Here is a 27,870-nt window from a genome sequence, read left to right on the forward strand (position 1 = left end):
AAGGTTCCATTCTGCATAATTCCCAATCACGTCCTCTTGGGTTTCCATGAGTGTGTGCGCATAGACACTGAGCTCTGGCTGCCCCAGCCTGCTGGGCCCTCTCAGAGTAGAACTCGACCACACCGAGGCCCAGACCCTGTCCTGTGCAGGCTCAGCTCCAGAGACGGCATGGGCTCTCTTTGGCTGTGAGAGGTCAGCATACAGTATCTCCCAGATCCGACGAAATCATTCCTCGCCGGCCATGTCAGCCCAGACAGAAATAATGTTGCTTCTCCCTAGACCCCCAGCTCATTCTCTAGTTCTTTACTAGGACTTGCCACCTTCCTGAATCCTATCCCCGCCTGTCCAGGGCTGCTTTCCCTAACCATTGCCAGCCCCTGCAGGTCTTGGGGCCTGATTTCTCTATCCCTGGCCTTGCCCACCATCTTGTTTGCAGGGACTTGGACATCCAGAATCATAACTACATTTTGTCCTTCCTGGCTGAGGCTGAGTTCGTCAGGGGTTGTGTCCCATGAGGCAGATACCCAGCGGCTGGGAGTAGCTAGAGAGGTATATCAAAGCCGGCTTCCAGGAGGTGGAGGCTTTGACCAGCAGACAGACCCTAGCTGACACTTCACCGAGCTTACTGGTGAGGGCTTGATGCAGATTTACTCCTCCTTTTCTCACTACAGCCCTAAGAAGCAGGAATTGTTATCATCATTTACAAGTGAGGAAACCGAGAAACAGAGCAGTTAAGACTCATCCATCTAGTAGGTGGAGGGGCAGGATCCACAGTCTGGGCTGTAGCTACACCAGGAACAGGCAGACTTTAGCCCACAGGCCACATCTGACCTGCTGCCTGCTTTTATCAATTGAATTCTTGGAACACAGCCACACCCACTCATTTACGCAGCCTCTAGGGCTATGCTTTCTCCGTACATGGCAGAGCTGAGTAGTTATGACTGAGATCACGTGACCCATAGCCTGAAATATTTACACTGGTCTTTACAGAAAAAAGTTTGCCAGCCCCTGCTTTCCATCATGCCACCACTTGTGGCTCCCATGAAATTGAAGGCAGATTTTTCTGTGTGTGGGTCAATGTGCATTTTCTGGTGCGTATTACCAGGTTTCGTCGTATTTTCAGAGGAGAACCCCCTCTCCTACCCCCGTCCCCAAAACAATAGAACTATAGCTTTTAGAGAGTCTTGAAAGCCTAGAGAGTTGGGTAGCCAAATGCCAATTCCTAGGCCAAAGCACAGCAGTGGGAGGCAAGGCCAACGGTCAGGAGCAAGGTGGAAACCACGATAGTTCAATCAGAGCGAGTGGAGAAGAACCAGAGGCAGAATGATGACGGTCACAGGACCCGCTTTGCACTGTCTGCAGCTCTCCTTTGTTGTTCATTAGCTGGGGTGTGAGGGAGGCAGGGCCAAGGTGGCTTCAAGGTCAGGGATGAGGACCCTGCACAGCTCACGGCCACCTGCTACGTTCATGTGCATCTGCTCCTTTGGAGAACCTGGCCTGCTAGCCCCAGTCTTATCCCTGCGTGCAGGGTCACGGGAGTGTCAGGCATGAGAGGACGCTGTGCTGAGAGCAGTGCTGGGATATTCCTGAGGCTCAACAAATATTAGTGTCATTCCTTTGCCTCCCTACAGCCCCGAGGGCAAAGTATGAGAATTTTCTTTTTATTGATGGCAAAACCCACAGTGATGACACTCTTATTAAAGAGCAGGCAGGCAGAAAAACGACCACCCCCCAAAAGGTGTGCACATGCTAATCTCTGGGACCTGTGAATTTATTACCCCTCCATGGCAGCGGGGAATTAAAGTTGCAGATGGAATGGAGATGGTTGTCAGCTGACTTCAGAATAGGGAGAGCATCCTGCATGATCCAGGTGGGCCCGAGATAATCTCAGACTCCTTAGAAGTGGAAGAGGGGATCAGAAGAGAAAGCCAGAGCAATGCCACGTGAAGCGGACACAAGCCATCGTCGTTGGCATCGGCCTTGGACTAAGAGGGCCATGAGCCATGGAATGTGGGTGGCTTCTAGAAGCTGGAGAGGTTTCAAAGACTCAAAAATCCAAGGGAATGGATTCCCCCTTAGAATATTTGGAAAGGGATGCAGCTGTGCCAACGCCTTGATTTTATCTCCAAGAAACCCCATCAGCCCCCTGGGTCTCCAGCACCGCAAGATAATACATTTATGTTGTCTCCCGCCACTCCATTCGTGCTCATCTGTCACAACACCCACAGGAAACTGATCCTGGGCGCAGCCCCTTAGACCGCACAGCCGTCCTGGCGGCGGGAAGCTAATCCACTCCCACTTTATTGCGGGGGTGCTCTCTGCATTTCATCTCTGCGGTGAGCTAGCGGTAGATACCATTGTCCCCATGGAACAGATGAGCAAGCATGAGTTTGGAAAGTCTCCTGAGCTTGACCAAGGTCAGCCAGCTGCTCAAGGGCAGAGCCTGCTCCAGAGCACTTGCAGGAAGCCCTCCTACCTGGTCATGAAGCCTTCTGAAGGAGTCTCGCTCTTTCCCCACAACACCCTGCGGGTGTTGGAGGAAGCTCTCCCAGAGCTGCCTTTGCCTCTATGAATAAAGTCGTTGCGCAGGAGATTTTAATGGTGACAGACCTGAGACTGTCAGGGCTTCTTTCTTCTGATTAGTTCCGAGCTTTCCCTTGTCAGATTTCACTCCTTTCTCTTAGGGGTTCTGAGGATCCCTGGAAGAGAAAGCCTAATTGTAAGGGCTGCGGGCAAAAGACCTTTAGCTCGAATTGTGATGCACCTCTAGAAGCACAGAGAGGGGAAATGCCTTATGCAGGATATTTTATTTCCTTATTATCAGGGCTCTTAGCATATCAAAGGTGCTGAAAAAAAATCTGAAAATTTCCCCCTGGGAGCCCCATTAGAGGCGGAGTCTTGCTTTTCCAGGAGAAGTATAGCACCACAATGATGAGCTAAAGTCCTCCTTTTTCTCCCAAATAAAACCCAAACACTGGGTCTATCTTACAGCCCAGATGAGGAAGGAGGCCCAAAGTGTAGCAGATTTGCCCAGTGTTGGAGGTGAGAGCTGGCTGAGACCTCCTGCCTCTCGGTCTGCTGTTTCCCACAAGTTCTCAGTGCCTCACTGTGGCTGGGGCCCTGGGTACAGAGGTTGGCTGGATCTCCAGGCTGGATGCTGGAAGGGGAGGGAAGGGAGACACACGTCCTGGGCTGTGGGGACAACACAGCAGAAGGCAAGCTGGAGGCAGTCCAGAGTGACCTGCCATTCAGGGTGACATCCATCCCTGTGTAGCAGTGGGAGCCCGGCCCCAGCAGTAGTGTCGGAGCGGTGGGCCTCGGTGGGCCCGGCCTGGGCTGCTCGAGCGGGGCCCAAGCACCAGGCTCTTTAGTAGGAATAACGGTGACTTCTCACTGGGCAGCCAGCAGGCAAGAGTTTACTGAGAGCTGACAAGAAAAATGTATATTTCTGATTATTCAATTAGCCTCTTCTTTTTAACCCCCAATAAAACAGGCAACAAGGCATCTCAAGCATAGAAGAAAATTTTTCTAAAAATCACTGAATTGTACATTTGAAATGGGTGAATTTTATGGTATATAAATTACACCCCAATAAAGCTGTTAAAAAAAATAAATGAGGTGGAAGGAAAGGAAGCATCCTTTAAGGGTTCTTATCTGGGCTATTCGGCAAGGCCCACTCCATTATTTAATGCTTAGCCTTCATCCTTCTAAAAGCTGACCCCACAGTGACTCCACACAGCACCTTGGCAGGCTGCTCCATTTCACAGGAGAGGACGGAGGCTGGAAGGGCCAAGCTGCAGGTCTGGTCCAGAGAGAGTGAAGAGCTCCCCAGGAGTGGGAGAGAAGGATCTCCAGAACACACTCCAGGAGGAGGGCCAGGGGACAGGCCCAGCTGGACTGTCCCCTGGATAAACTTTACACACAGGTTCTAGTGCCCACAGCACGCAGCTACCGGGGACACGGGCCTGCCGGTCTGTCCCGCTTTCTCCCTTCTGCCTCATTACTGGGTTCTGGATCTCAGCACCAAACACCCAGAGCTTTGGCTTTGAGCATGGCCTGAGGCAGAAGCAGAAATAGTAGTGGCTATAGGACTGACTGCAGGGCAGAAGCTAGGCCCCCTCCGCATGCACTGTCCATGGCCTGCTCAACTCTACAGGAAAGAGGAGTATAGGGCAAACTGAGTAAAACACCATAAGCAAAGAGAAGGCTCTGCCGCTTTCCTGCAAAGACACCCCTAAAGGTGCCCTAAGCGAGGACCCGGAAGCAGACCTGCTGCTTACAGGGAAGACAAGGCTCAGTGTGGGCCACGGGCTAGGGGGTCTTAAGTGATGTGAGCCCAGTTCCCGGGGACTCTGTCTGCCCCTCGGTGGGCTTCGACCAGCCCCTGCAGTGGGAGCTCCAGGCCCCTTTGGCCTCCAGCAGCCACTGTGCCATGTGACCCCTTCTACTGCTATTTTAGGATAAATCCAGGGAGCAGAGATGGGTCTTGGGTTCTTGCTTAGGGGGAGGTCTGGGCTTTAGCTTCTCCAAAGAGCTAGCGGCGTCTCAGAGCATCGGTGAGTGTGCAGCAGGGGCCGGCCGAGTGGCTCAGCCTCAGAAGATGGGAATCGCAAGCAGTGTGGTCCTGGAGGAAGCAGGCCCTCAGACGTGGCTGGGGCGGGGCAGCAGCACGGGTCTGTTTCACTCCCAAACCCATTTTCTTCCCACTCCATTGTGTGGTCTCAGCTCTGCCAAGACCCTGGAGCAAAAGCAGCTGGGCAGGCCCTTGTCTGGGCTGCTCACCCCGGCAGCCACCCTCACGCAACTGTTCTTCCCGCTTCCGGCATCAGTAGCTTCACGAGCCTCGAAGGCCCGGGCAGAGTGTCCAGATGTGCTCCTTGTGCCTGGCACGCATGCTGGGGCACAACCCTCAGGGCTGCAGCCTTTGTTGCATTCATTGCCCAAAGCCTTGCAATCTTCTTTCCTGCCCTGTTTCCCTCCTGTCTTCGTGAATTAGCAGGGAGGCCATCAGGACGGGGACCTGTAATTCTCTGCTCTCATTAGTGGGCTGCATGTGGGGCACTATGGGCATATCTCTGAGACCCTAATGTGGTGTTTCCCGATGCCCCCATGTGATCACGGGTAGAACTTTCCAGAAAACAGATCATGCACAATGAGAACTGGGCATTAACATGGAGAAGTCGATGAGCCGAGTGAAAGTTCTCTGGCGTGCTTATTCATAGGGAGCCTCCCAGGAAGGGTTCAGAGCAAGTGATACTCAAAATATCCTTAACTGGCAAGGCACAGGCATGCATGCTTCCCGCAGCATGGGGCAAGGTCCTGGGACTGCTGGCCAGGCCAGGCATGCACCTTGTCGCTGCTGGCTAGTGGAAAAACCTGGAATACTCCAAGAAGAGAGCCAGAGCAGCTCGGGTGGCAAGACCACTCAGAGGGACTCGGGGTGGCAACTGCTTACAGGTGCTGAGGAAATATTCCGGTAGTTGGACGTTGCTGTGAACCAGTAAAGACCAGCTGAGAAGTCTCCCGGCGCCTGAAGTTTCTAGTCTTCAAGCCAGTGTGTCTTGGCTCACAACGTGGAGGGAGGCTGGGGATATGTCTCTGGACTGCGGTTTCCTCTTCTCTGTGATAGGAAGGATAGACCCCACATCATAGGCCACTGTGACGGCCTGGCCTCCCCTCCTGGCAGGGGCCATGTGATGGAACCGGGCTACAGGGCACGAGGGATCAGCTCAAGGGGCAGAGGGGTGGCAGTAGACACGCAAGATCAGCCTGCAGTTTCCCTCCTCACTGGACCTCAAATAATGCATCTTGCCACTTGAGACAATCCTTGGGTGATGGTTAACATGTTGGGCTTTGGCATACTATCTGTATACGTGCTTATAGTTTCAGAAGCTACTTCTAAATGATGTAGCTTTTCATTTATTCCATTCCTGGCCTTTCAGACTTGCAGTTTGCATTACGGATCTTCCAGACATTCTGCCCTCCCTCCCTCTCGAGGCCGCAGAAGCTCTCGTTCTTCTCTGGTTTCAGCTGTGGATAGCCATCTGTCCAAACGCCTGGAGCCCCACACGAGCCCTCTCTTGCTTCTTCAACTTTGCTGCCGTTGGTCTGGCCCTAGGGGTGCCCTTCTCCAGAGTGAATCTGGGACTCTCACTTATTTTTCATATCTAGCTTGAGCATTCTCTCCTCCGAGAAGCCTTCCCTTCATGCACGTCTTCCCTTTCCAGTGACCCAGTGGCACGTTATCCACGCTGGATCCGAGCATTGATCACATTCTCAACACAACCGGCTTTTCTGCTAGGCTGAATGCTGCTTGAGGACAGGCACGGAGTCTGAGTGCTTTTTATATTTCCAATGCCCAGCAATAGGCCTGACACACAAAAATCTTGCTTGAGTATTTGTTGATTGTCTGATAAGAAGACTTCACTCATTTTGACAGTGATTCCCAAAACCCAGCAGTAAAGAAGGTGCCGCCATGGGGAGCCGCTCAGGTTAAAGCCACCGAGCAGCAGTTTCCAGATGCTGTCCAAGAAGGGCATTCTAGGAATGAGCAGAAATGGTTGTTCCTGGGCCAGAGGGCAGGGGGTGCCCACAAAGCAAAGGGTAGTTTTCTCTGAGAGATGTCAAAGAGGAGGAAGAAGTCAGCCTCTCTTCTCAGCATCAGAAATGTCATGCTTTGGGGGGGTGGGAGGTTGAGGAACCAGGTGGTGGGTAATAGGGAGGGCACGTACTGCATGGAGCACTGGGTGTGATGCCAAAACAATGAACACTGTTATGCTGTAAATAAACAAATAAAAATTAAAAAAAAAAAAAAAAAGAAATGTCATGCTTTGCACAGACCCATTAAATGTGTTTTTTCTCTTCAAAAGGTGGAGTAATTAGTGGCCCTTCAGGGGAATCCTCCCCTTGAGTCTGACAGGGATTTCTCTAGCAAGCACTTTAGAGACTGAACCTGGGAGAGCTCAGGAGGAAGGCCAGCCACCACGCATCTGCGGGAACGTTGGGGAAAAATGGGAACACCTGACCTTACTCTCGGTCTCCCTGAGGCTCTGTGGTTTGAGTCAGACACTCCCTGAAGACATCTTAGGTTAGTTTTCTGAAGACTCTGGGTCTTACCACTTCCCTGTGCCCTGCACCTGGGTTTCTGGGACTTTGGAGCCTTCCCGTGGTCTTTCCAATTCCGAGTTCTTCCAGATGCGCATAGAAAGAGGAAGAGGCAAGAAACACACAGCCTTTCCTCCCTCCTTCCTTGTCTCTCTTCTCTCCATGCTTTTTGGGGTGGTTCCTCCGTGCACTGTCCTGTTCTGGATGCTTGGGAGAGATTCCAGGTAGTTCTCTGATGTAAGAGATTTGCCAAAGTCCTGAGAGAGGGGTGGGGGTTGGCTACCAATGACCACATTCCGTGGGACTCCCTGAGAAGCTTCTAAGAGCATACCGATCATCTCAAAAGATGGTGTGTAAGTGACCTAGGAAATAAAGTGACCTAGGAAATAAACTGCCCACAGTTGGACTTTGCCCTGCCCTTTCCGGGCTTCACATTCCTGCTTGCTGACGCAGGACTCCAAGCCCCTTTCAGCTCCCTCTGAGGACGTGGGGAATCCTTAACGGATCGGGGGCTCACTGACTCGTCTCCTGTCTTGCTGCTGCTACTCCATTCATCTTCCTGATACTCATTAAACACCTGCCAGAACGGGCACTGTTCTAAGCGCTGGGGGTTCCTCAGAGAACAGAGCAAATCCCTGACTTCACGGAGCTCACGTTTGAGTCAGGAAAGACAACAAGCAAGACAAATAGAAAAAGGACTTCAGTGGGTGCAGAGGGAACACGGAGATCGAATGTTTAGAAAAGGCTTTACTGAGAAAATGACTTCTGAGGAAAGAGGTGAAGGAAGTGAGGGGAGCTAGCTGCGGGGGGTAGACAGAAGCACAAGAGCAAAGGCCCTGCCTGAGGTGTGGGGTGAGTCTGGTGAGGGGCCAGTGTAGTTGGAGTAGAGAAGACAAGGGGGTAGGGGGAGGGGGTGAGCTCTCAGGGTCTTGGTCACCAGGAGCGTTGTAAGGCCTTCTCCCTGTCAGGGACTAAGTGGAGGACCTCGGTCTTTCATGCTGAGGAGACAGTTAGCCGTTGAAGGTATGGTGCAGAGAAGGGCATAGCATGGCAGTGTCCCCCCGCAGCCTGTGGGTCTGCTATGTCTCACGGGGCTCCCCGCCTGTCCATGCCACAGAGCTCATAGTGAGGGAATTTGGGGGAATATCTCCCTGACGGAGCATTACACAGGGGCTTGTGTATCTGTCTGGTGGAAGGGCCTTTCAGTGTTCGCTCCCGGGCCTGCTCTCCCTGGGACCCAGATGAACACCCGCGCTGGGTGAGAAATGGGCAGGGGTTAGAGGGTCTGGGCTGTACTCAGAACCTCTAAACTCTGGCTGTGGTCCAGGCTGTGTTCACTGTGCCCTGCTTAATCTCTGCCACGAGTGGGCTGTCCTTGGGGAGCTCTCAGCCGTCTGGAGATAGACTTCTGAGTGCCCCTCGGTTGGTCAGGTGCACCCAAATAGGTCTGGACCCCAGGAGGAAATGCTGTACTTCAGTAGAGCCCAAGTCTGCTCCTGACAAGTGCCTCCTCCCGGGGTGACAGACAGCCCTTGGTCTGGTCCGTCACCAGATGTGTCCAGATGCTCCTGGACCCTTCCAGAGGAAATGCTGTACTTCAGTAGAGCCCAAGTCTGCTCCTGACAAGTGCCTCCTCCCGGGGTGACAGACAGCCCTTGGTCTGGTCCGTCACCAGATGTGTCCAGATGCTCCTGGACCCTTCCAGAGGCCCCGGCCTTGGCATTTCCCTGGAGCCTGTTTGCCTGTCACACCATCATGTCAAAGATGGGCCTCCTTTGCTGATGACCATGTCGGGCTGCTTTCTTACTAGAGAGAGAAGGAAGTTGGGTCTAGGCCCAGCTAAGGGTAAGCCACTTGTCAGTGGATGTGGAAACCCTTCCTCTGGGAGCTAGACAGCAAAATCTTTCAGAGCTGGGGACCTCAGGACAGGACCATTTATCTTCCCCATCTGAACTCAAGAGGTGTTGCGAGAAGGGCACTCTGGCGGGGCTGTGGGTCTCTGTTGTTCCTCAGGAGCTAACATTCATGACGTGCCAGGCCCTGTGCTAAGCTCTGTACGTGGAACATCTTATCAAATATGCACACATGCTTTATGAGAAAGGTACATATATAATCGACGACATTTTCTGGTTGGGGAAACAGGTGCAGGTAAGCTAGACTAAACCAGCAAATGGTAGATCTGGAGTGTAAAACCCAGATTCTGAAGACCAGTCCTCTTAACCAGTCCTTTGGATGTCACATGTAAGGTAGAGCAGGGGGTCAGCACGCATTTTCGTAGAGGACCAGATGGTTAAGTATTTTCGATTTTTTAGGCCACGTGGGCTCTGTTGCACGTACTTGACTCGGCCCTTGGAGGTCTAAAGCAGCTGTAGATGATATGTAAGCCCATGGTTGAGGCTGTTTTCCAGTAAAGCCTTAGTTACAAAATACGTGGTGGGCCAGATTTGGCCCTCAGACTAGCGTTTGCCATTTGTGGTACAGAGGGAAGAATGTAAAGTTTAGAGGAAGTCAGACCTTCCGCCAATGCCCCCTGACAAACTGGGTGACCTTGGGTTGGTCCTTTAACCTTTTCATTTGGCTTCTTCATACCTAATAACTATCCACAACAGGGTGCTTATCAACTAACTTATTTAAAATGGTTTATGGAAAATGAACAAGAGGAAGCTGAGCAGACCTAAACATATGTGGAAAATAGACCTCACAATTCTAAACAACGAGGCCAGATGTGTGATTCCTGGACTTGTTTAGAGAGCATGTGCAGGACTATACGTATTAGTCGCTTTATGACCTTAGTCGCAGGTCGCGTTTTATTCCCTACTAATGATATTTTATGCTCCTCTTAACCTCATGCTCGATCGAGCATTAACTTTGCTTTTTATCCCTACTCCCTGTTTACCCAGTGATCATAGAATCCTAATGGGGAGTTGAGAGACATATTTGTCTTCAAGTTAACTGATATACATGAGCATTCCAGGTGCTTCATTTTCCAGAAAAATGCAGAGCTCCAGAGGTTTGAAAGCCTGCCTTCTTGAAGTTTCTTCATGCCCCCCCCCATACATATTCCCCTCTTTCCCCAAACATACATAAGCTGTCCCTCAGCTTCAGCAGACAATGCAGCTTTGGGAATGAGAGCCAACGTTCTCAATGGGCTGTCCTTGTGATAATGAAACTTTCTTTGCTTCCAAAAATGAATGAATGAATTAAATGAAATCGTTCATGGAGGCCCTCACAAGAGATGTGTACTGGGCTGGGGACACAGCAAGAAATGAGACAGAAGTCGACCTCCCCTCATGGAGTTCACACCCGTGAGCAAGACAGAGATAACTTTAGGTAAAGACATCGGGCCAGCACAGTGCTTGACTCTGGGCAGGAATTCAACAGAGAGGACTTCTTGTACTGCCTTGCCCCTGATTTCTCATTCAAGACCCAAGGCTTTCTGGTTTGTTGTGGTTTATCCCTATGCTGAGCCAAAAGACGGGAGCATATGGTAGAACCCCGGACCTGAATATGTTTATAATGCATTTTTATGCAACACAGGTCTAATTGTGAATCATAATTTTTTCATTAACTGATCTCATTTGACTTGGTAATATCCATTTAGGTAGGTATGTGAGAGCAGTAAAACTCCGTTTCTTTTAAATATTATATGATTCCGTTGGCTCACTGATTTAGATTTTTACCACCCCCAGCATTCTAAATGAATACCTCATACATCTGAGAGATAGCAAGGGCCTTTATGATCACATGATCCCTGGGCCTCCCTTCACACATGCTCGGAGGCGGAGACAGGTGTGCCCCGGGTTCTGGGATGGAACCTTAGGTGGCCACCACGTTTCTTGTTTGGTCATAGAAATGCCACGTGGTTTGCATTTTACTCCTTATTAGGTCCTAATCTGTTGTATAGCTGAGTTCCTTCCATCCCTTTAAGGAAAATCGGTCTGCCATGTCTATCTGTGAACTCATGGGTGTCCCAGCCCATGGCCACATGGACCCAGTGTGGTGTAGTTGGTCAGGACTGCCGCCTCGGGAGACAGGCCTCCCTGGACTGACTGTCCCCTGCTTTGCTTCCTTATGAGTAAGTCAGGTCAGGAGAGGTGAGGTGCCTGCACAGGTTTTCCCAGCGCCCGGGTGTTCCAGCCCCGATGACATGTCTTTGGGCATCTCTCTCACTAAAGTCTCTGCCATCGGCGTATTTGCTCTGCTTCAGAATCAAGGACTCTCTAATTTGTGGGGAGTCACAAAAGTCCCCTTCTCTCAATGACAGCCTTCGTGCACCTGCACTGAAAGAGGCTTCGTCCCCTGGGCACCCCTTCCACAGTGGGAGGATCCTGGGTGTTGGAAGTCCTCTTCCCCTCTCTCAGATTGGTTCTCACAAGAGTCCCCCAAGAGGAAGAGGGGAGTAAGAGCTGTGTCTGCAGCACTGAGCTCCCCAACCTGGAAGACCTGGGAACCTTAGGTCCTTGCCTGGCTCCTGGCATAGATGTGTGTCATATGCCCACAGGCTTTGTATGGATGGCCGAGGGGACATTGGCAAGTGTTCCAAGCCTGCATCTTCTGTCCCTAACCTGCTTCTGCTTCCTCTGGTCTCTGGCTCATTCCAGGCTCCTAGCGCCATCTCTCGCTTACATCATGTTATGAGCTTGGAGGGTACCATCCAGTGGGCTTGGCATCTCTGTCCGATTTCTCTGATTTCTAACCCTAACTACCTGTCTCTCAGAATGAATTCCGAAGTTCTGACCCATCAGCCTATGTCCTGGCAAGACCTGCCTGTTGCCTCCATAAAAGAGAAACTCAAATGACCGGCCAGGCTCCCCTTGCTAGGCACTATGCCAGGTACCATGTATTGTGTACCTTTCTGAGTCATATGCTGGCCCAAGTGCTGCATGTACATTATTTATGTGATCCTCTCAGATTCTGGGAGGTGGGGGGTGGAGGGTGGGTTGGTATTAGCATACTCGCACTATAAATGGGAAGCAAGACGCAGAGAGGTTGAGTGTTTGCTTGTGGCCCTATAGCCAGTGAATGGTGGAGCAGGGATTTATTTGAATCCACGTCTGTGTGGAATCCAAAGCTTCCACTCTTATGAGTAATAATGTCCCCTTCATTTTCTTAGAAAGCTCCAGGGAAACCTGACCTGGTTTGGGGCTCTCCCTACCTACAGATCTACCAGGGGTCCAGTGAACAATGTCCAGAGTGCATGGGTGACTCTGAACTACTGATTCCTTGTTCTGGTGGGCACAGCCCGGAAGCCACAGAAGGCAGTCTGGTTGGGGGTCCTTGGAGCCAGATGAATGGCACTTGGCTGGGCCAGGCCACTCACAGCAGACCAGACAATGGAGAGGAAGGTGGGCGGGCAAGAAGTCCGGCGAGGGGACCTGGGTATGGAGCAGGCTCCGGACTGTCAGGGAGTTGGGGTGTGATCTTGGCAAAGAGAAATGGAAGCCCATTTGAGGGCTAGGGCTAGCATCTCTGGTGGGGAAAGGAGGGCGTTCTGACTTGAAGCCATGGAGCATGGGGATCATATCCATCAGCCTCTCAGTAGACCCTGTAGGATGTACTTCTCTATACCTTGTGCCTGGTGATTGTGGGATGGCTGGCTGGTTGGCTGGCTGGCTGGCTGGATGGATGGATGGATAAATGAGTTTGAGGAAGCATGAAGATTACAGTCTATCTTCCCCAAAGCCCCCAAATACGGGGATAAGATTGTTTTACCCAAGGTGATGGTAAGGGAGGGGGAGGGGTTGTCATGGCATTTGCAGTGGTGCACTCTGACCCACTGTCTCCTTGTCCCTTCTTTCTCCAGAGACTCCCGCCAAACCTGAGGAGGCAGAAGCTGAGCCCTTCACAGACTCCTCTCTGTTTGCACACTGGGGCCAGGAGCTCAGCCCTGAAGGCCGGCGCGTGGCCCTGAAGCAGTTCCAGTACTACGGCTACAATGCCTACCTCAGTGACCGCCTGCCCCTCAACCGGCCCCTGCCTGACCTCAGACCCAGTGGGTGAGCAGAGTCAGTGGCTGGGCCCTTGTTGACCTGACTGTGGGGAGGTGGGTGTCACTCCGGTGCCAGGAACAGGGTCAGAACAGGGCATTCAGACTCCTGGGTCTCTCTCCTGCTTCAGCCAGGGTCTGTGCCCTCGGCCTTCATGGGGCAAATCATTCTCCTCCTCCTCCCAGAGCCTCAGTTTCTCCATCTGCTAAGCAGGGGGAAGGCTTTTTCCATGAGAGACGTTGAGGATTAATAATGTAATATTCCTACGGGCTCTAGAGTCATCTGGTGTTCCTGTTAATAAGTCTTTTTAACCCAATTAGTTGCATTTTTATGAACAATTATTTTTTTCTATAAATTAGTATTTAAAGTATATCCATCTTCCAGGGCTAACAAGTCATTACACCCGACACAGAAGTCTGTCTTGACTTTTCTCTTTGTTACAGAAGATGTTCCTTTAAGGTTCAGTTAGAATTTTTATTACTCCTAATTATTAAAAGTGTGGGCACATACCATAGCTGAGAAAATCTCATTAACTTTTGTGAGCTCCCCCCCCAAACCTTCTTTCCCCCTCTTCCTCCTTATTTTTAAATTTTTCTTAAAGCTGCAAACTACAGTGAGCTTATATCAGGAAGACAGATATAAAGATCTTTTTCAGGAAAGATCTTGCTGCTGGGTTTGGAGGCTATGTTCTTTTAGGGAGAAAAGTTCAGTTCAGTCCCATAGACACTTATTGAGCTCATGCTGTATCATTGAGAATGGGTTTTCCTGGCCCAAGGAGAACTTGGCTGGGCTCTAGGGATGAAAGAGCAGCTGAGGACGTACAAGGGCTAGAAGAGTATATATTCATTTAAAGAGTATATATTCATATATTCATTTAAAGAGTATATATTCATTTAAAGTATATATTCATTTAAAGAGTATATATTCATTTAAAGATACTTACTGATAATTATATATGCCAGCATAGCCTAGGCACAGGGAAAGAGCAGTGAACAAAACAGACGGGAATCTTTGCCCTCACAGAGCTTACATTCTATATAGACCAGGACACATAATAAAGAAAACAGAGAAGTAAAATATGTAGCCTGTTACATGGTAGCAGATGCTATGAAGAAAGAGAAAGTTGGAGAGGGGAAGTAGGGACTTCCTGGGACAGGAGGAGGGGTTGAATTTTTAGTGGGGTGATCAGAAAAGCCCTCACTAAGGTGACATTTGAGCAAACTTCCAGAAGAGATGAGAAAGCGAGCCACATGGACACCTGGAGGGAAATTTTCTAGGTGGAGGGACCGGCAAGTACAAAGGTCCTGAGGTAGAGGTGTGCTTGGCACGTTTGAAAAAGGAGGCCCATGCAGCTGTAACGGAGCAAGCAAGAAGGTGGTAGCTGGAGATGAAGTCAGAGGGGCCACAGGAAGCAGGTCAAGTAGGGCAGTGGTTCTCAAGCTTGGCTGCACATTGAACTCCTAGGGAACTTTAGAATAATCTTGATGCCAGGGCCACACCCTAGACCAATTAGGTGGGAGTTTCCAGAGGTGGCCCTCTGTATCTGTATTGTTCAGGGCTCTCAGGTATTCCAGGGTGCAGCCCAGGTTGAAAATCGCAGGCAAAGGACTTTGTAGGCTGCTGCACGGGGTGTGCTTGTACTCTGTGAGATGGGAACGAAGGAAAGCGCTTGGCATTTTCAGAGGCCCCTGTGGCTCCTGTGTTGGGAACAGAATGAGAGGGCCTAGGAGGGCAGGGAGACCAGTCAGGAGGCTTCTGCCTATCCCGGTGAGAGGTGGTGGTAGCATGGACCATGATGGCAGTAGACAGGTGTTGGGATGGAACTGGCTTCTGGGAGTATCCGTAGGGTGACTTTATCTCAGTGCCCCAGGCTCTCAGTGCCCTGGGAGTGCTGCAGAGACCATGCCTGGGGCTGCAGAGATCCAGGTCTGATATGGGCAGAACCTAGAGGCTCCAGAAAAAGGATCCTCAGAGGAGTTGGGACCCCAGGACTCTCGCAGGGGCTTTGGCCTTGATCTTGGCTGGCACAGGAGCTGCAGACTTTGCAGCCAGCTCTCACGTCAAGCTGAGGCCTCGCTCTATGCAGGTTTGTTCCAAAGTAAAGGGGAACTAAGAAGGAAGCTCTGGAAATGGTGGATCTTACAGACTGCAATGTGACTGTAGCAATGACTGGTATTTACACAGGGCTTGATGCTCTGAGAACGCCCTTCCCACATGGACCACACCCACCGGCAGCAGAGGTGGGGAAGGGGCTGGCACATTCTCCCCATTCAGAGTTAGAGAAACTGAGGAACAAGTGCTGTGTCTGAGACCACACAGCTGGATACGTAGCTGCGCTGAGACCTGACCCCATGTGTCCAGATGCCAAATCCTGGCCTTTGAGGGTGGCCCGCAGCTGTCTTATTAGGAACCAACCGACGCCGGAGCCCTTTAACTCTTGATTGAGAGATGTGTCCTGTCACTGTTCCCCCCACTTCCCTGGGAGAGAAACAGGAGGGTGAAGGGTAGAGGGGACTGAGGCCATGCGGCTTTTCTCAGAAGCGCAGTCCTCCCTTACAAGCACTCTGGAGGTTGCACAATTCGGGCGGCGAGTAGGGGTCCAGGCTGGGCTTCCTGAGTTGCGGACAAAAGATCTCTAAAGGACTCAGAATTCTGAGCAATAATTGTAACAGAGGGACCTTCCCTCCACATAGAGCTGCAGTTTTTAGAGCTTCTTCTCCCCTGCACGGCCGTGAGGCAAGGTGACTTTTCATAGAAGGAAAAATGGCATCTCTGAGAGGAGGCAGAGCTGAGCCCTCCCTGTGAGCCTCCACCCATGTTCTCTGCAGGGGCGTTAAGGATGCAGTCTCTCTTTGCACATGGACTTGGAAAGCTCTATCCAGTTCTACTTCAGATCCCATGCCAGACACACACCCAAGATCAGAGAGCTGTTGGTGAACCACTCAAAACAAGGGTGTGCTTAGCTGAAACAGGGCCTCTCTTTGTCTGTTAACTTCGCTAAAAACATTCCTGCCTTGTAACAAGGTCATTGCTTCCTAACTTATCCTGTTTCACTCATTTTGGAAACATTTTTTCAAAGTCTTTACTATCATCCCGTTCCTATTACACTGGCAAACATTTTTGTAGCCTGAGCCATGTTTGCTGGGACACGTTTGGCCCTTGATTTCTGTTAACTATTTGACGCCTCACAGTAACCTCATGGAATAGGGACTCATCTGGGAATCGCACACTGTTCTTGACTGTCCTACTCACAGTCCCTCTGAGCCCAGCTCTCTGGGGCTTTTCCATACCAGCCACGTCTGTGACCCTAGCTGGGGGCCCTACAATTCAATTCGGTTCTAGCACTACCTACCAGCAGTTAGTGTCAGTCCCGCCAGCTATGGGCTCAGTCCCATGACACCGCCCCCTCTCCAGAGGCTGGTCACCAGTCTCAGTTGTCACCTGTGCTTCTGTCAGGCTGTAAAGGGAGGTCTCCACCACCTGTCCTGGAGTTCAGTCATTTGCTAGCTGTGGCACAGAACTCAGGGAAATGCTTACACTTAGCGGTGGATTCCGAAGGACATAATACGGGATACAGATGAACAGTATGATGAGGAGATATATATGAGGCCTGGGAGGGTCCCCAGCACAGGAGCTTCTGTCCCCGTGGACTGGGGGCATAGGATCCTCCTGGAAGCAACCTGGAAGCTCTCTGAACCCCATGCTTTGAGGATCTGCATGGAGGCTTCATCATGTAGGCACGACGGATTATTAACTCGCTTTCCAGCCCCTTTCCTCTGTCCAGAGGATTGAGTCAGAGGTGAGGCCGAAAGTTCCAGACTTCTAATCATACCTTGGTCTTTCTGGTGACCGGCCTTCATTCAGGGCCCACCGAGAATCACCTCATTAGATCCAAAGATGCTCCCATCACCCAGGAAATTCCAAGGGACTTAGGAGCTCTGTGTCAGACACTCCTGTCACTCAGGAAGTGACAAGGGTTTTAGGATCTCCATGTCGGGAACTGGGATCAAAGACCAAAGACCAACTATTAGCAGAAACCAGGGGCAGAGACCTATATATATATAAATAAATATATATATAACACTATCAGATATATAATAATAACACTATCAGATAATAAGAAATATATATATAATATATTTTATTATATATAATATAAAATAAATATAAATATATATATATTTCTTATTATCTGATAGTGTTATTATTCGTTCCCATTTTACCAAAGAGGAAACTGAGGCATGGAGAGACTATAACCTCTGCGCAAGATTGCTAGTGGCAGGGCCGGGGTTTGGACCCAGGTTGTCTGGCAATACAATCCGTGTTTGTAACTGCCACCACGCTTACTTCCTTGAAGTGTCCATTGGTGGCACTCTAACGGGGTTGGGGACTGCTTTATCAGTATGTAGCACTGGGCCGATCGGTTCATCTGAGTTGGGAAAGTCTCTGAGTGCTGGAAAAACTGTTGTGGTGAACATAAAACCCATTATCAAGGCTGAGGATGATGTCTTTGCTGCAGGTAATGTTAGGATATGAGGCAGGATGGGTGGGGGTGGCTAGCATCTGGAGACGAAGCACCGTGCTGAGGACAGTCTCCAGAAGAGTCTGGTCAAGTGGATCCTGCTTCATTCTCAGTGTCCTTGAGGACTTCTGCTCCCGGAGGTGTCCTTGGATTTTGCACTTTGCTCTTTGTATGGTTGGGTTTGCTCTTCCAAGTGCTAACCCTGACGTTATGCTTGGCTTCATTCCTGGACTGGGAAATGGGTGTTCCAAATCCCACTCCACCCTCTCTTCCATCATCTCTGGCTGGCCCCTTATTTTGTCTCCTTTCTTGGTGTGGAAAGAGGCAATCTGAACCACTTTTGTCATCTGGCTGAAGGGACCATTCTACCCCCAGGGCCTTATACACAGCAGGAGACATAACCAGAAGCAGAAAAGTTCATCCAGCTGCTTGCTAGGATTTATTAATTTATTCATCCCACAAACATGTATTGAGCTCCAAGTGTATGCCAGGCACCCAGTAAAGCACCAGACAGAGAAACCTCGAGGGGCTTACACTGTAGTGGGAATCCAGATGGAAGGTGGTGGGAGAGCAGGGCAGGGGATCCGAAAGCTTGCAGACCATCTCCTGGCCTCCTTGCAGAAGATCTATTCTTGTAGGTTTGGAGTAAGTCAGGGCTGGAGTTGGACAGCCCACGGAAGCCCTGTTCTTCTGTGCCCTCTGTAACAGGGAGGCAGGATCTGGAGAGACATCTGCAAGGAGGCTCCTTTTACTAGTTATGATGGCCCTCCCCTGGGGAAGGGAGGACAGAGGAACCAGAAATGTGTCAGTTTTATTAGCCTCTTCTGGATTCTTAACTCTGTTTAAAGAAAGGACAGATTTCCTCCAGGCTCCAGGACAGCTGGCTTTGAGGGAAATCAAAATGCCATTCATTCTCCCTTCATTGTTTTAACAAGCATCACCCAGGTGAGAAGACTCAGGAGAGAAAGGACATTGGTGTCTTCCTCTGGTACCCCCCGGATGTCACCCCAGGAGAGGCCTTTGCCAGATCTGGGCAGGGATTTGCCTTCTTGCTTTCTAGGTGGCAGAGACACCCAGGCCTCAGGACTGAAGGGGATAGAAACTGCATCTCAGGCTGGCTGGACTCGGCCCCACCTCTCCCATCCCCAGATGCAGATTCCAAATGTTCCTGTGGCTCTCCAGGTGCGCTTGAGCACACAGAGGACCCATCCTCCTCCTCCTCCTTGTCTGTAGGCTCCCAAATAACCCACCAGGAGTGAAAAGAGAAGAGGGGAAAAGAGAAGAGGGGAAAAATCTACACTATTGGGGTGTAGATTACGTTTGTCAAAACTCATCAAATTCACTTAAGATCTGTGAATTTTACTGCATGCAGATGAAGCTTTTTGCGGGGGGGGGGAATTAAAAGTATGTAAGAAAACGATCAGGACAGTCTCTGCCTGCAGGATGGAAAGAGAAGATGGAGGCAGCATCTTTGGGGGACCACTGAGAAGATGGGTTGTGATTGTGGGGGAGGAGGATCATGGGCATTTGAAGCCACTCACCAGCTCAGTGCAAGAAGGTACGTGCAGGCCCCCAGCCAGCGGCAGCAGGTCGAGCAGGTGGCATATGGGAGCCCATGGTTTCACAACAACAGGTGCACACCTCATTCTTTCCTTCGGGCGGTGGTTGTTATTCCCGAACAGGAGCTGCAGAAAGTGTAAGGGACAAATGCCTGAGCTAGTGGGCATTTGGGTGTGGGTAGGAGAAAGGGAGCTCCAGGTGGTAAGCTTTAAGTTGCCATGGCAACTCTATGGCCTACCTCCAAGGTAGTTCAGGGCAGAGCCTTGGCAGGTTCTATTCCTGCCTCTCTCTGGGAGACCCTCAGTCTCCTGAGTCTGTCAGTGATCATGTCCTCTTTCTTTCCAGGGTCCCCAGAGGTTCCTTGTCCCTCCTCCCCCAGGGGGTAGTGTGGACTGGCTTTTGGCTTGACTAGGGACTAGGGGGCTCAAGCTTGAGACCAAGGCATGGGGGGATGACTAAGGGTGGGGGTTAGACTATTTTCTGCAGCCCCAGGATGGAGCAGCTGCGACAGGTGTGTGCACGTGCCATGCACACACACATACACACACCCCAGCCCTATTCCTGAACCAGAGAGGTCCTATGTGAACATCCAAGTAGAAAGATCTGGAATGGGATTATAGCAAGGAAAGAATGCCGCCTGGAGCCAGGGGCTCGGGCCCCCTAGGAGCAGGTTAGAGTCCATCCAAGGTGACTGGGTGTTTGCTGCCACCTCTGGGCCACAGGTTTGCCTGAGTGGATTGGAGGGCTGTAGGGTCCTTGGGGTGCAGACTCTAGACACACAGCAGAGATCTCCGGACTTGGTGGGCCAGCAGGTCTGGCTGCCTGTGTAGAGTAGACAGAGTAACTGTCTCCCAAGGGCACCCATGTTCTAATCCCTGGAACCTATGACTGTGGTCTAGTACATGGCAAAGCAGAATCAAGGTTGCAGATGGAATTAAGGTCGTTCATCAGCTGCTTTTAAAATAAAGAGATTACCCTGGATTACTGGGATGGGCCTCGTGTAGTCTGTAGTCGCAGGGCACTTACAAGTGGAAGAGAGAGGCAGAAGAGTCAGGCCAGCGGGATGGCAGAGGGATCAGCCCTCCACCAATCGTTGTTGGCCTTGAAGACAGGAAAGAGCCGTAAACCAAGGCATGTGGGCAAGCCTTAGATAGGAGGAAGACCGATGATCACCGTGAGCCTCCAGAAAGGAACGCAGTGCTGCCAACACTGTGATTTTCGCCACGTGAGGCCCGTGTCAGACTTCTGACCCCCAGAACGGCAAGATAATAAATGTGTGTGGTTCTAAGCCACCAGCCGTGTAGTGCTCTCTTGCAGCAGCAGTATTAGTGTTAGGAAACTCACGCAGTGTGCAGCCTGTCGCACAGGACCCTGGGGAGGCTGGAGAGGCCCTGTGCTTGGTTTCGACGCTCTGCTGTCACTGGGTTAAAACTCGGAATAATTTGTGAATACCACCATCTTTTCCCTTTGCCCTGGGCCCCCAAAATTACACACCTGGCCCCGGGGGACACAGGGGATGGTTCTAGGGGGAGCAGCTGGGATCCTGATCGCTGGACCATGTGGGAGTTGCTACCCAGGGGCTAATGATTTTGACTAAGACCCGCCACTGGCTCACTTACTGTGTGCCCCATGCTGGGCCGACTGCTTAATGTGTATTTTCTAATTTCACTTCATCCTCCTGTCTCTTGGAGGTCGTTATTATTATTCCTGTTTCCTATAAAAGAATACTGAGTATTTGTCAAGTTGAGAAACTTTTTTTTTTAATTTTATTTATTTATTTGACAGAGAGAGATCACAAGTAGGCAGAGAGGCAGGCAGAGAGAGAGGGAAGCAGGCTCTCAGCAGTGCAGAGAGCCCGATGCGGGGCTCGATCCCAGGACCCTGGGATCATGACCTGCGCCGAAGGCAGAGGCTTTAACCCACCGAGCCACCCAGGCGCCCCTCAAGTTGAGAAACTTATTCAAGTTCCCACAGGTGGTATGTGGCAGAGCAAGTATGTTGAGCTGGGTCCTGTGTCTTTAGGACACTGCCTTGTCACCCTTGCCCTCCCCAGCCCAGATGACCTTTTCTGGTTTGGGATTGTGACTCTATGGAGGCGATTCAGAGATCTGTAGACGTGTCCTCCATGATAGCATCCTCCAAAGAAAGGGAGGAAAACCTTACTGGAGATTCTGCTATTACATTGAAAACGTTAACCACGCACAGTTGGGGGTGGGGTCACACTCCTTTCCTAAAGCCCTTGAGAGAAAACAGTTCTGAAAACAGTTCTTAATGTAAAGCTTGTTATGGGCCAAGAGTATCATGTGGGCTGTTCTTAGACAATATAATCTTGAGCTATATTAATAGAAATATAATGTATTTACAGGGGGAGGTGATAGTTTTGTCTATTTTGCCACTCAGATGACAAGTGCAGAATTGGATTTTAAGGGATAGAGAGAAAGGAGTATGTTCAGAGGAGAAGGAGCCAAGAGAGAAAGTGGGGAACATGACAAACAGATGCAGTTTCTGTTTACATTACGGAGTGCTGGTGCAAGCTGGTTCGGCTCCAGCTCGTTCCCCAGCCTCTCTATGCCTTGATTTTCCTATGTACAAAGTAGCGATGGTAATATTTAGAACACTGCCTGACACAGAGTAACTGCTATTTAACCTTTTGTCATATGTATCATCTGGGTCTTGGATCTGTAAAAGGGATGGCTTGGGGGGACATGACCATGACTTTAAGTACCCAGAGGACTGCTGTGTGGACAAGAAGCCACATGGGACAGGCCATCGACACGGGCACTAGGGGAGAGATAGGCCAGGCGGGTCAAATAGAGGGGTTTCTCCCCAGCCCCAGAGATCTGGGGAGGAGGCCAGAGCCAGGTCTGATGGAGAGCAAAGATGCCCCATCCTCTTTTTTCTGACCTGGGGCCCACCTCCCCACACCGCACTTTCTCTTTACCACGGGCCTGATCTGCTCACCCACAAACTCGCCACACAGAGACGCTCAGTCCCTGACATAGCTTGTTCCCTGGGCCTCTGTCCATGTAGCCCCAGGGGATTCCATTTCCCCTGGATTTCTAGTAAGATGTTTTAGAAACAAATGGTTTCCCTGCTTCCTGCTGGGTGTTTACATTTCAAATGACTTTTCCCTCTTGTCCTACTTACAATCGACATTTGATATAACAGATCCTTTCTCTAAATTGGTATAATCACCTGAAAGATGTTTGTAGAAGCTCTCTCTCTGGATGAAAGCTGGACACTTTGATGATCACATCTGCTGAGTAGTTTACCTATCTGTGGTTTCTGATCAGAAGGTTTCCCTCGCCTTGCAGACAGTTAAAGCTCCCAGTTCTTAGATGTCCACCATCTCTTCCACAGCTGAGCCAGAGGTGGCATCTCGCCAGTTCCCCAAAGCCTCTAGATATCCCCATCCTGGCTCCAGGTACCCTGCTGGCGTATGGAGGAAAAAGAGAAATCGGATAACGTGGCCGACAGATGAAGCTTCTGCGTAGATTGCAGAGCAATGTTTGAAACTTGGGTTGCGAGGCCTGGGCTCTCATTTATAAACTGCTTGACCTCGCATGTTACCGAGTCCCTTTGTACCTTCCTCGTAAAATAATGCATTTGTGTTGTTCTCAGGCACCAAGTTTGTAATGATTTTTACAGCCGCTCTATTCGTGTGAGGAACTCATCCAGGGTTCTGTCGGCGAGTTACTGTTCGGCTCAGTGATGGCTGCTCTGCCGGGTCACGCTGGAATTCCCACCCACAGGCCTTTCATGGGCCTGAATTAGTTCTCCTGTTCGCCATTCAAGTACTGATTCATTTGTTCATTCAGCCAGACATCCAGGGCTTCTGAGTTTCTACTGTGCTGAGTGGGGTATAAGGTACTAGCCATACCTGGTGAGTAAATCAGATGTGGTCTTGACCTCGTGTAGTTCAGAGGCTAGCAGAGATGCTGGTGTTTGTTCAATAATCACATAAAAACATGTTGCAATGGCATGAAAGTGGTGTGCAAGTGAGCCACAGGAGGCCATGGAAGTCTGACGGGGGATCCTGTTCCAGCCCAGGAATCGCAGCGGGCCTCTCCTTCCTGGGGCTCATGTGTGCTCTCTCAGAGCAAGGAGCTGAGATCATTCAGCAACCACAGACCGGTGGGGTTCTTTGTGCGCTGATGTTCACGCCCGGTCACGTCATCACAAAACCAGAAGTCATGTGTTCAGGTATGGAAGAGGGGGGCATCCTCCTGACTCATGTGTTAGAGCGCTGTCTCTAATGGTGACTATCTGCATCTCCAGCTCCCTGACCTGTCCTGTTCCAACCCCATCATTGCTACTGCCCCAGACTCCCCTCCTGCCTTCTGGGGTATCTCACATTCAATCTTCCCACAAGAGAGGTCTGGGCCGTGTCGCTGCTTTTTCTTCACTATTGCCAGATCTGGCCACACACAGGTCGTGGGCCAGGCTGCCCTGTATGCTGATGGCCATGCTGTTGGTAGCTACATGGAGCTCAGGAATCAGTCTCTGGTCCCCCAGTGGTGGGCAAATGATGAGGCTACGGGACAGAAGACCCAGACCCCTTTACATGAGGAGTCACTGGAATTGTTTATCCCAATGAGAACAATGCACCAGGAGGAGCTTCAGGCTTCGGGTGCCCAACAGTACCTTATTGTCCTTGCACACATCGGGCACATGACATCCTCTCCATCTTTCATCAGAGTTAGCAGCCCAGAGTGACATCTCTTTTGCCCCCCAGCCCCACCAGGTCTCTGGCTTGTCACAATACCACTGTTTTGCCGGACGCATCTCTGGGTGAGAGTGGGAAGGAAGATACAGACCCAGTTTAGCAGGGATTCTGAGTACAGGCTTTGGAGACAAGTGAGCCCAGGTTTAAGCCCTGGAAAATAACTTACTGTCTTAGCCCTATTTTCCTCATCTATATAACAGGGATAATGGTGTTTGCCATACAAGTTTGTAGGAAGGAATAAAAGGTGGTGAGAAGTAAAAATACCCATATATCTCTTAGCATGGTATATGGCAAATCATGAGCACTCAGAAACTGGAAATTCTTACTATTATAATTTCTCAATATTCTGTACAGGGTCTGTGGACAGTAGGGGTATCAGGTACCACACAGTCCCTTAGCTGTAGACATCATGGAAACAGAGATGCCAGCCAGAGGGAGTAAAAACCTTGACTATCCTCATGCTCAATGAAAAGCTCCTCATTGCCCTCATCTGTGGGTTTCATTAAGTCCAGCAGACTGGATGCAGGCAAGCCTGGGAGGCTATTTCACCTGGAAAGTTCTAGAAGAAGCCAGCAGTGCACCCAAGTGAAGTCAGAGGAGGACCAAGCAAGTCCCGTGGATGCAGGTAGGAGGGGGAAGGCTAGGGTGAGGACACTCACCGTCTTGAAGGACCAAGAGGGCAGTGCTGACCCTGGGACGAGGCTCTGTCCCAGGGTTTATGTTCTAGGTAGTTAATGGTGTGCGTGAACTCTTATGTGCTGACCACCACTGCAGGGGAGGGCCTCCTGGGAGAAGGCTGGGAAGAAAAGGGGCTGGGGACAGTCAGGGGATCTGGGCGTGTCATCCTCCTGTTGTGCTGCTGCTTTGTCCAGGAAGGCCCTGCCTCGGCTCCGCGCACCCTGGCATAGTTGGATCTGGTGACCCCTGCGCTGGCAGGAAGCCTCAGCTCACATTCGACTTTGATCTTCCTCCTGGAAGAGGTCTACCCACTCCTCCCACCCCAGGTCAAGCAGCCTCCCCATGAGTTATCACCCTGGTAGACTGGGTGCTTGTAGACTTGCCACGGTCATAGGGAGGCGAGAATCTGCCGATGCCACACGGAGGCTTCTGGACGCTGCCCAGGGCGGTACCCGGCCACCGGGAGCCGGGGTTGGCCTCGCTTACTTGGCCACTGCTTCCCTGCGTCTCACAGGCAACAGTGGCAGTGAAGCTCTTGATATAAATGTGCTTTATAAGCAGATCAAAACCATCTCGGGGAGCTCTGCCGAGAGGCCTCTCTGCATAGCGGCTCCCATCCCGCGTCACCTTCTATGTGAGAGATCGATAAAGCCGAGTTTATCATGACCATCAATTCCAGCTTATTAGACAGCCGTAGTACTCCCCTCTCATAAATGCCTTGTTTTTGTCTCTAGTGGAAAATGGCTCGACTTTGAACAAGAATAAAAGTAAAACGGGAACTTTTATGGCTTAATTTTATAGGCGAATATGCCTCTTCGCAACATGAGTAAGGAACTGGTCCTGTACAGTCAGGCTTTCCCCAGAAGCATCAGTAGGGGAAGGCCAGTTAGGCCTGTGTGACCCTCCCGTACTCTGGGCCTTCCTAGGGAGGTAAGCAGGGAACAGGGAGCGCAGAGGCAGACCTCCAGAGCAGGTGGGGAGCAGGGTGCTGGGAGCAGAGGGTGTGGGGCCAGACCCTGGATCCTGGAGGACCCCCCCCCCCAAAATGCTGGGGGAGGACATCTCAGGGGTGTGAATACAGAGGCAAAGCTCTCATCGTGGGCAGGAGGGCTGCAGTGCAGGCTGATGAGCAAAGCAATTGGCTGGCCTCTGGAGCATAAGTGCCGGGCTTGGATCTGGAACAATTCTCTTCCAAGGGGCTTCTTGAATGTGTATTCCCCTTGAAAGCCTTGAGCTGCCCTGTGGCAGGCAGGCTCCTGCCCTGAGTTCAGTGTTCAGCAGTGACGATAGTGAGTGTGACCAGCCCGTATGTGGACATCTCGCCTGACAGGCTGTCCTCCCCCTTCTTTTTGCCTCCTTTCTCCCGCATTGCAAGTTCTGCTTCAGTGTGTCGACGTGTGCGTGCTGGGAACTTAGAGAAGGTAGTACTGATGTATTTAGCAGAAGGTAGAACCAATGTATTCAGCAGGGACTGACCGAGTCCCTGCTGTTGGCCAGTCACTGTGCTGGGCATGGGTGTGGAGCCCGGAACAAGCTCTGTCCCTCCCCTCAACAAAGCTGGGGATGTTGTGGTCTACTTATAAGGTGACCAACTGTCCTGTTTCGCTTGGGACTTTCAGTGCTGAAACCAGGAAAGTCGTGGGCAAACCGGGACACGTGGTCACCTTGCATAATCCTAAGGACAGTAAGGGGACGTGTGTAGTGGTACTTGGTGGTCCCTGTGAGAGATAGAAGACCCCAAAATTTTATAGAATTTTCAAAAGAAAAGACGACTGTGTGGTCATTTCTTCTGCCTCCCTTATTCTATAACGTGACTTGGAGAGAGGTACGGGGTCCCTCCAGGGTCACGTGCAAGTTGGGGCAGAGCTCTTGTCCCACTCTTTAGCCTCTGCTCGGCCACACCCATATTGAGGTTAGGTTCCCTTAAAGCGAAGGGGGCCTCACAGTGCAGCGAGAGAGAGGTCAGGGCGGCACAGTTATTTCTGGAGGACCCTGAGCAGCTCCTAGGAGAGAAGGGGAAGGAGGGAAGGAAGGAAAGAAAGATATAAGGAGGTCAGGACATTTGGCCCGGAGGGATCATCTAATTACAGTACCAAGAATCAGAGAGCCACCTGAGATGAACATGAGGAACCGGGGCCATAAATTCAGGGGAGGAAGGACCCGCGGGTGGAGAGAGGCCCTGACTCTCCGACGCATGGAGGAGGTGTGCAGAAAAAAAGGAACATGCTGGGGTCAGTGACATGCATATGAAATTTAGTCCTTCCATAAGATCAATCAATAGTCCTGTGAGCTTCATTTAATTCCAACAACCTACTGTGTGCCAGACTCTGGTTTAAGTAGCAAAATAAAGCCCCTGCTCTCGGGGGACTGCATTATAATAGAGGGGGACAGACACAAGCACGTACCAATGCCATACACGACTCTAGGTGTTCTGTTATGTTCCAAAGCGGTTGCATATAAAAACCTTGTGTTTGAAAGAGCCTTTCACACAAAAATGGTGATCAGCAGAATTTAGCTTACGAAACAAATATAACATTTCCATTCTGCTTAGGGAAAGACCAACAGAAGTCGCCCCCCAGACCCTGCGGGTTCAAACCATTGGGGTGGGCATGACGATACTGGGAGAGATTAAACTTGGTCTCCTTGGGATGGGGAGGAGGAGTGGTTATGTTCAGAAGGAAGAAGGGAGGGAGGGGAGTAGAGGAAGACAGTTAACCCCCAGCTCTGGAAAACACCCATCAACAATCTGGAGCTCTAGTTAGCAGGGCTCTGAGGACCTGAAGAACCATGGAGAAATGCTTCCAGACACGGGGGCACCGTCTTCCCTGCTGGTGGGGTTAGTGGGAAGGACAGCGAACATGTACCCCTGTACTGACCTCTTTGGGAGCTCTTCACTATACTTTATCAAAATAAAATAAAAATAAAGGTCATGTGCCAGCAGTTTGACCATATATAGTATTATTTTTAAAATGGAATTAGTGAGCAGGTCTTATGTGAATGCTTCGGTCCATTTTCACGCCTAAGGAAAGGCCAGCTGCTGGTCTTGATAGACATAAGTAAGCACTAGTCAGAGGAATTGACTGCTAACTACTAACTTTCTCATGGCTCTTATAAAAATCACACTCAGGACAACAACAAAAAATTTTGGAAACAGTCTGATGAGCTTAAAGAATCCTTCCAGTCTTTCTCCTCCCCATCCCCTTCACCCCTTCACTACACTTACGTGAGCCACTTTCCCCTGTTGTGTCCTCTCTCATCACAGCGCTGTTCCCTCAGCCCCACCGGGCCTTTGC

General features: G+C 50.7%; 1 protein-coding gene across 1 annotated transcript in view; it reads left to right on the forward strand.

The window, feature by feature from the left end:
• Positions 1 to 27,870, forward strand: part of GALNT18 (polypeptide N-acetylgalactosaminyltransferase 18) — a 343,154-nt gene that overhangs the window by 162,068 nt on the left and 153,216 nt on the right. Inside the window, exon 2 of the mRNA XM_046017675.1 lies at positions 12,908 to 13,100. Within this exon, the coding sequence (XP_045873631.1) occupies positions 12,908 to 13,100 (193 nt within the window). The remainder of the gene's footprint in view (positions 1 to 12,907; positions 13,101 to 27,870) is intronic.

Source organism: Meles meles, chromosome 8 (genome assembly GCF_922984935.1).
Source record: "Meles meles chromosome 8, mMelMel3.1 paternal haplotype, whole genome shotgun sequence".
NCBI classification, from domain to species: Eukaryota; Metazoa; Chordata; class Mammalia; order Carnivora; family Mustelidae; genus Meles; species Meles meles.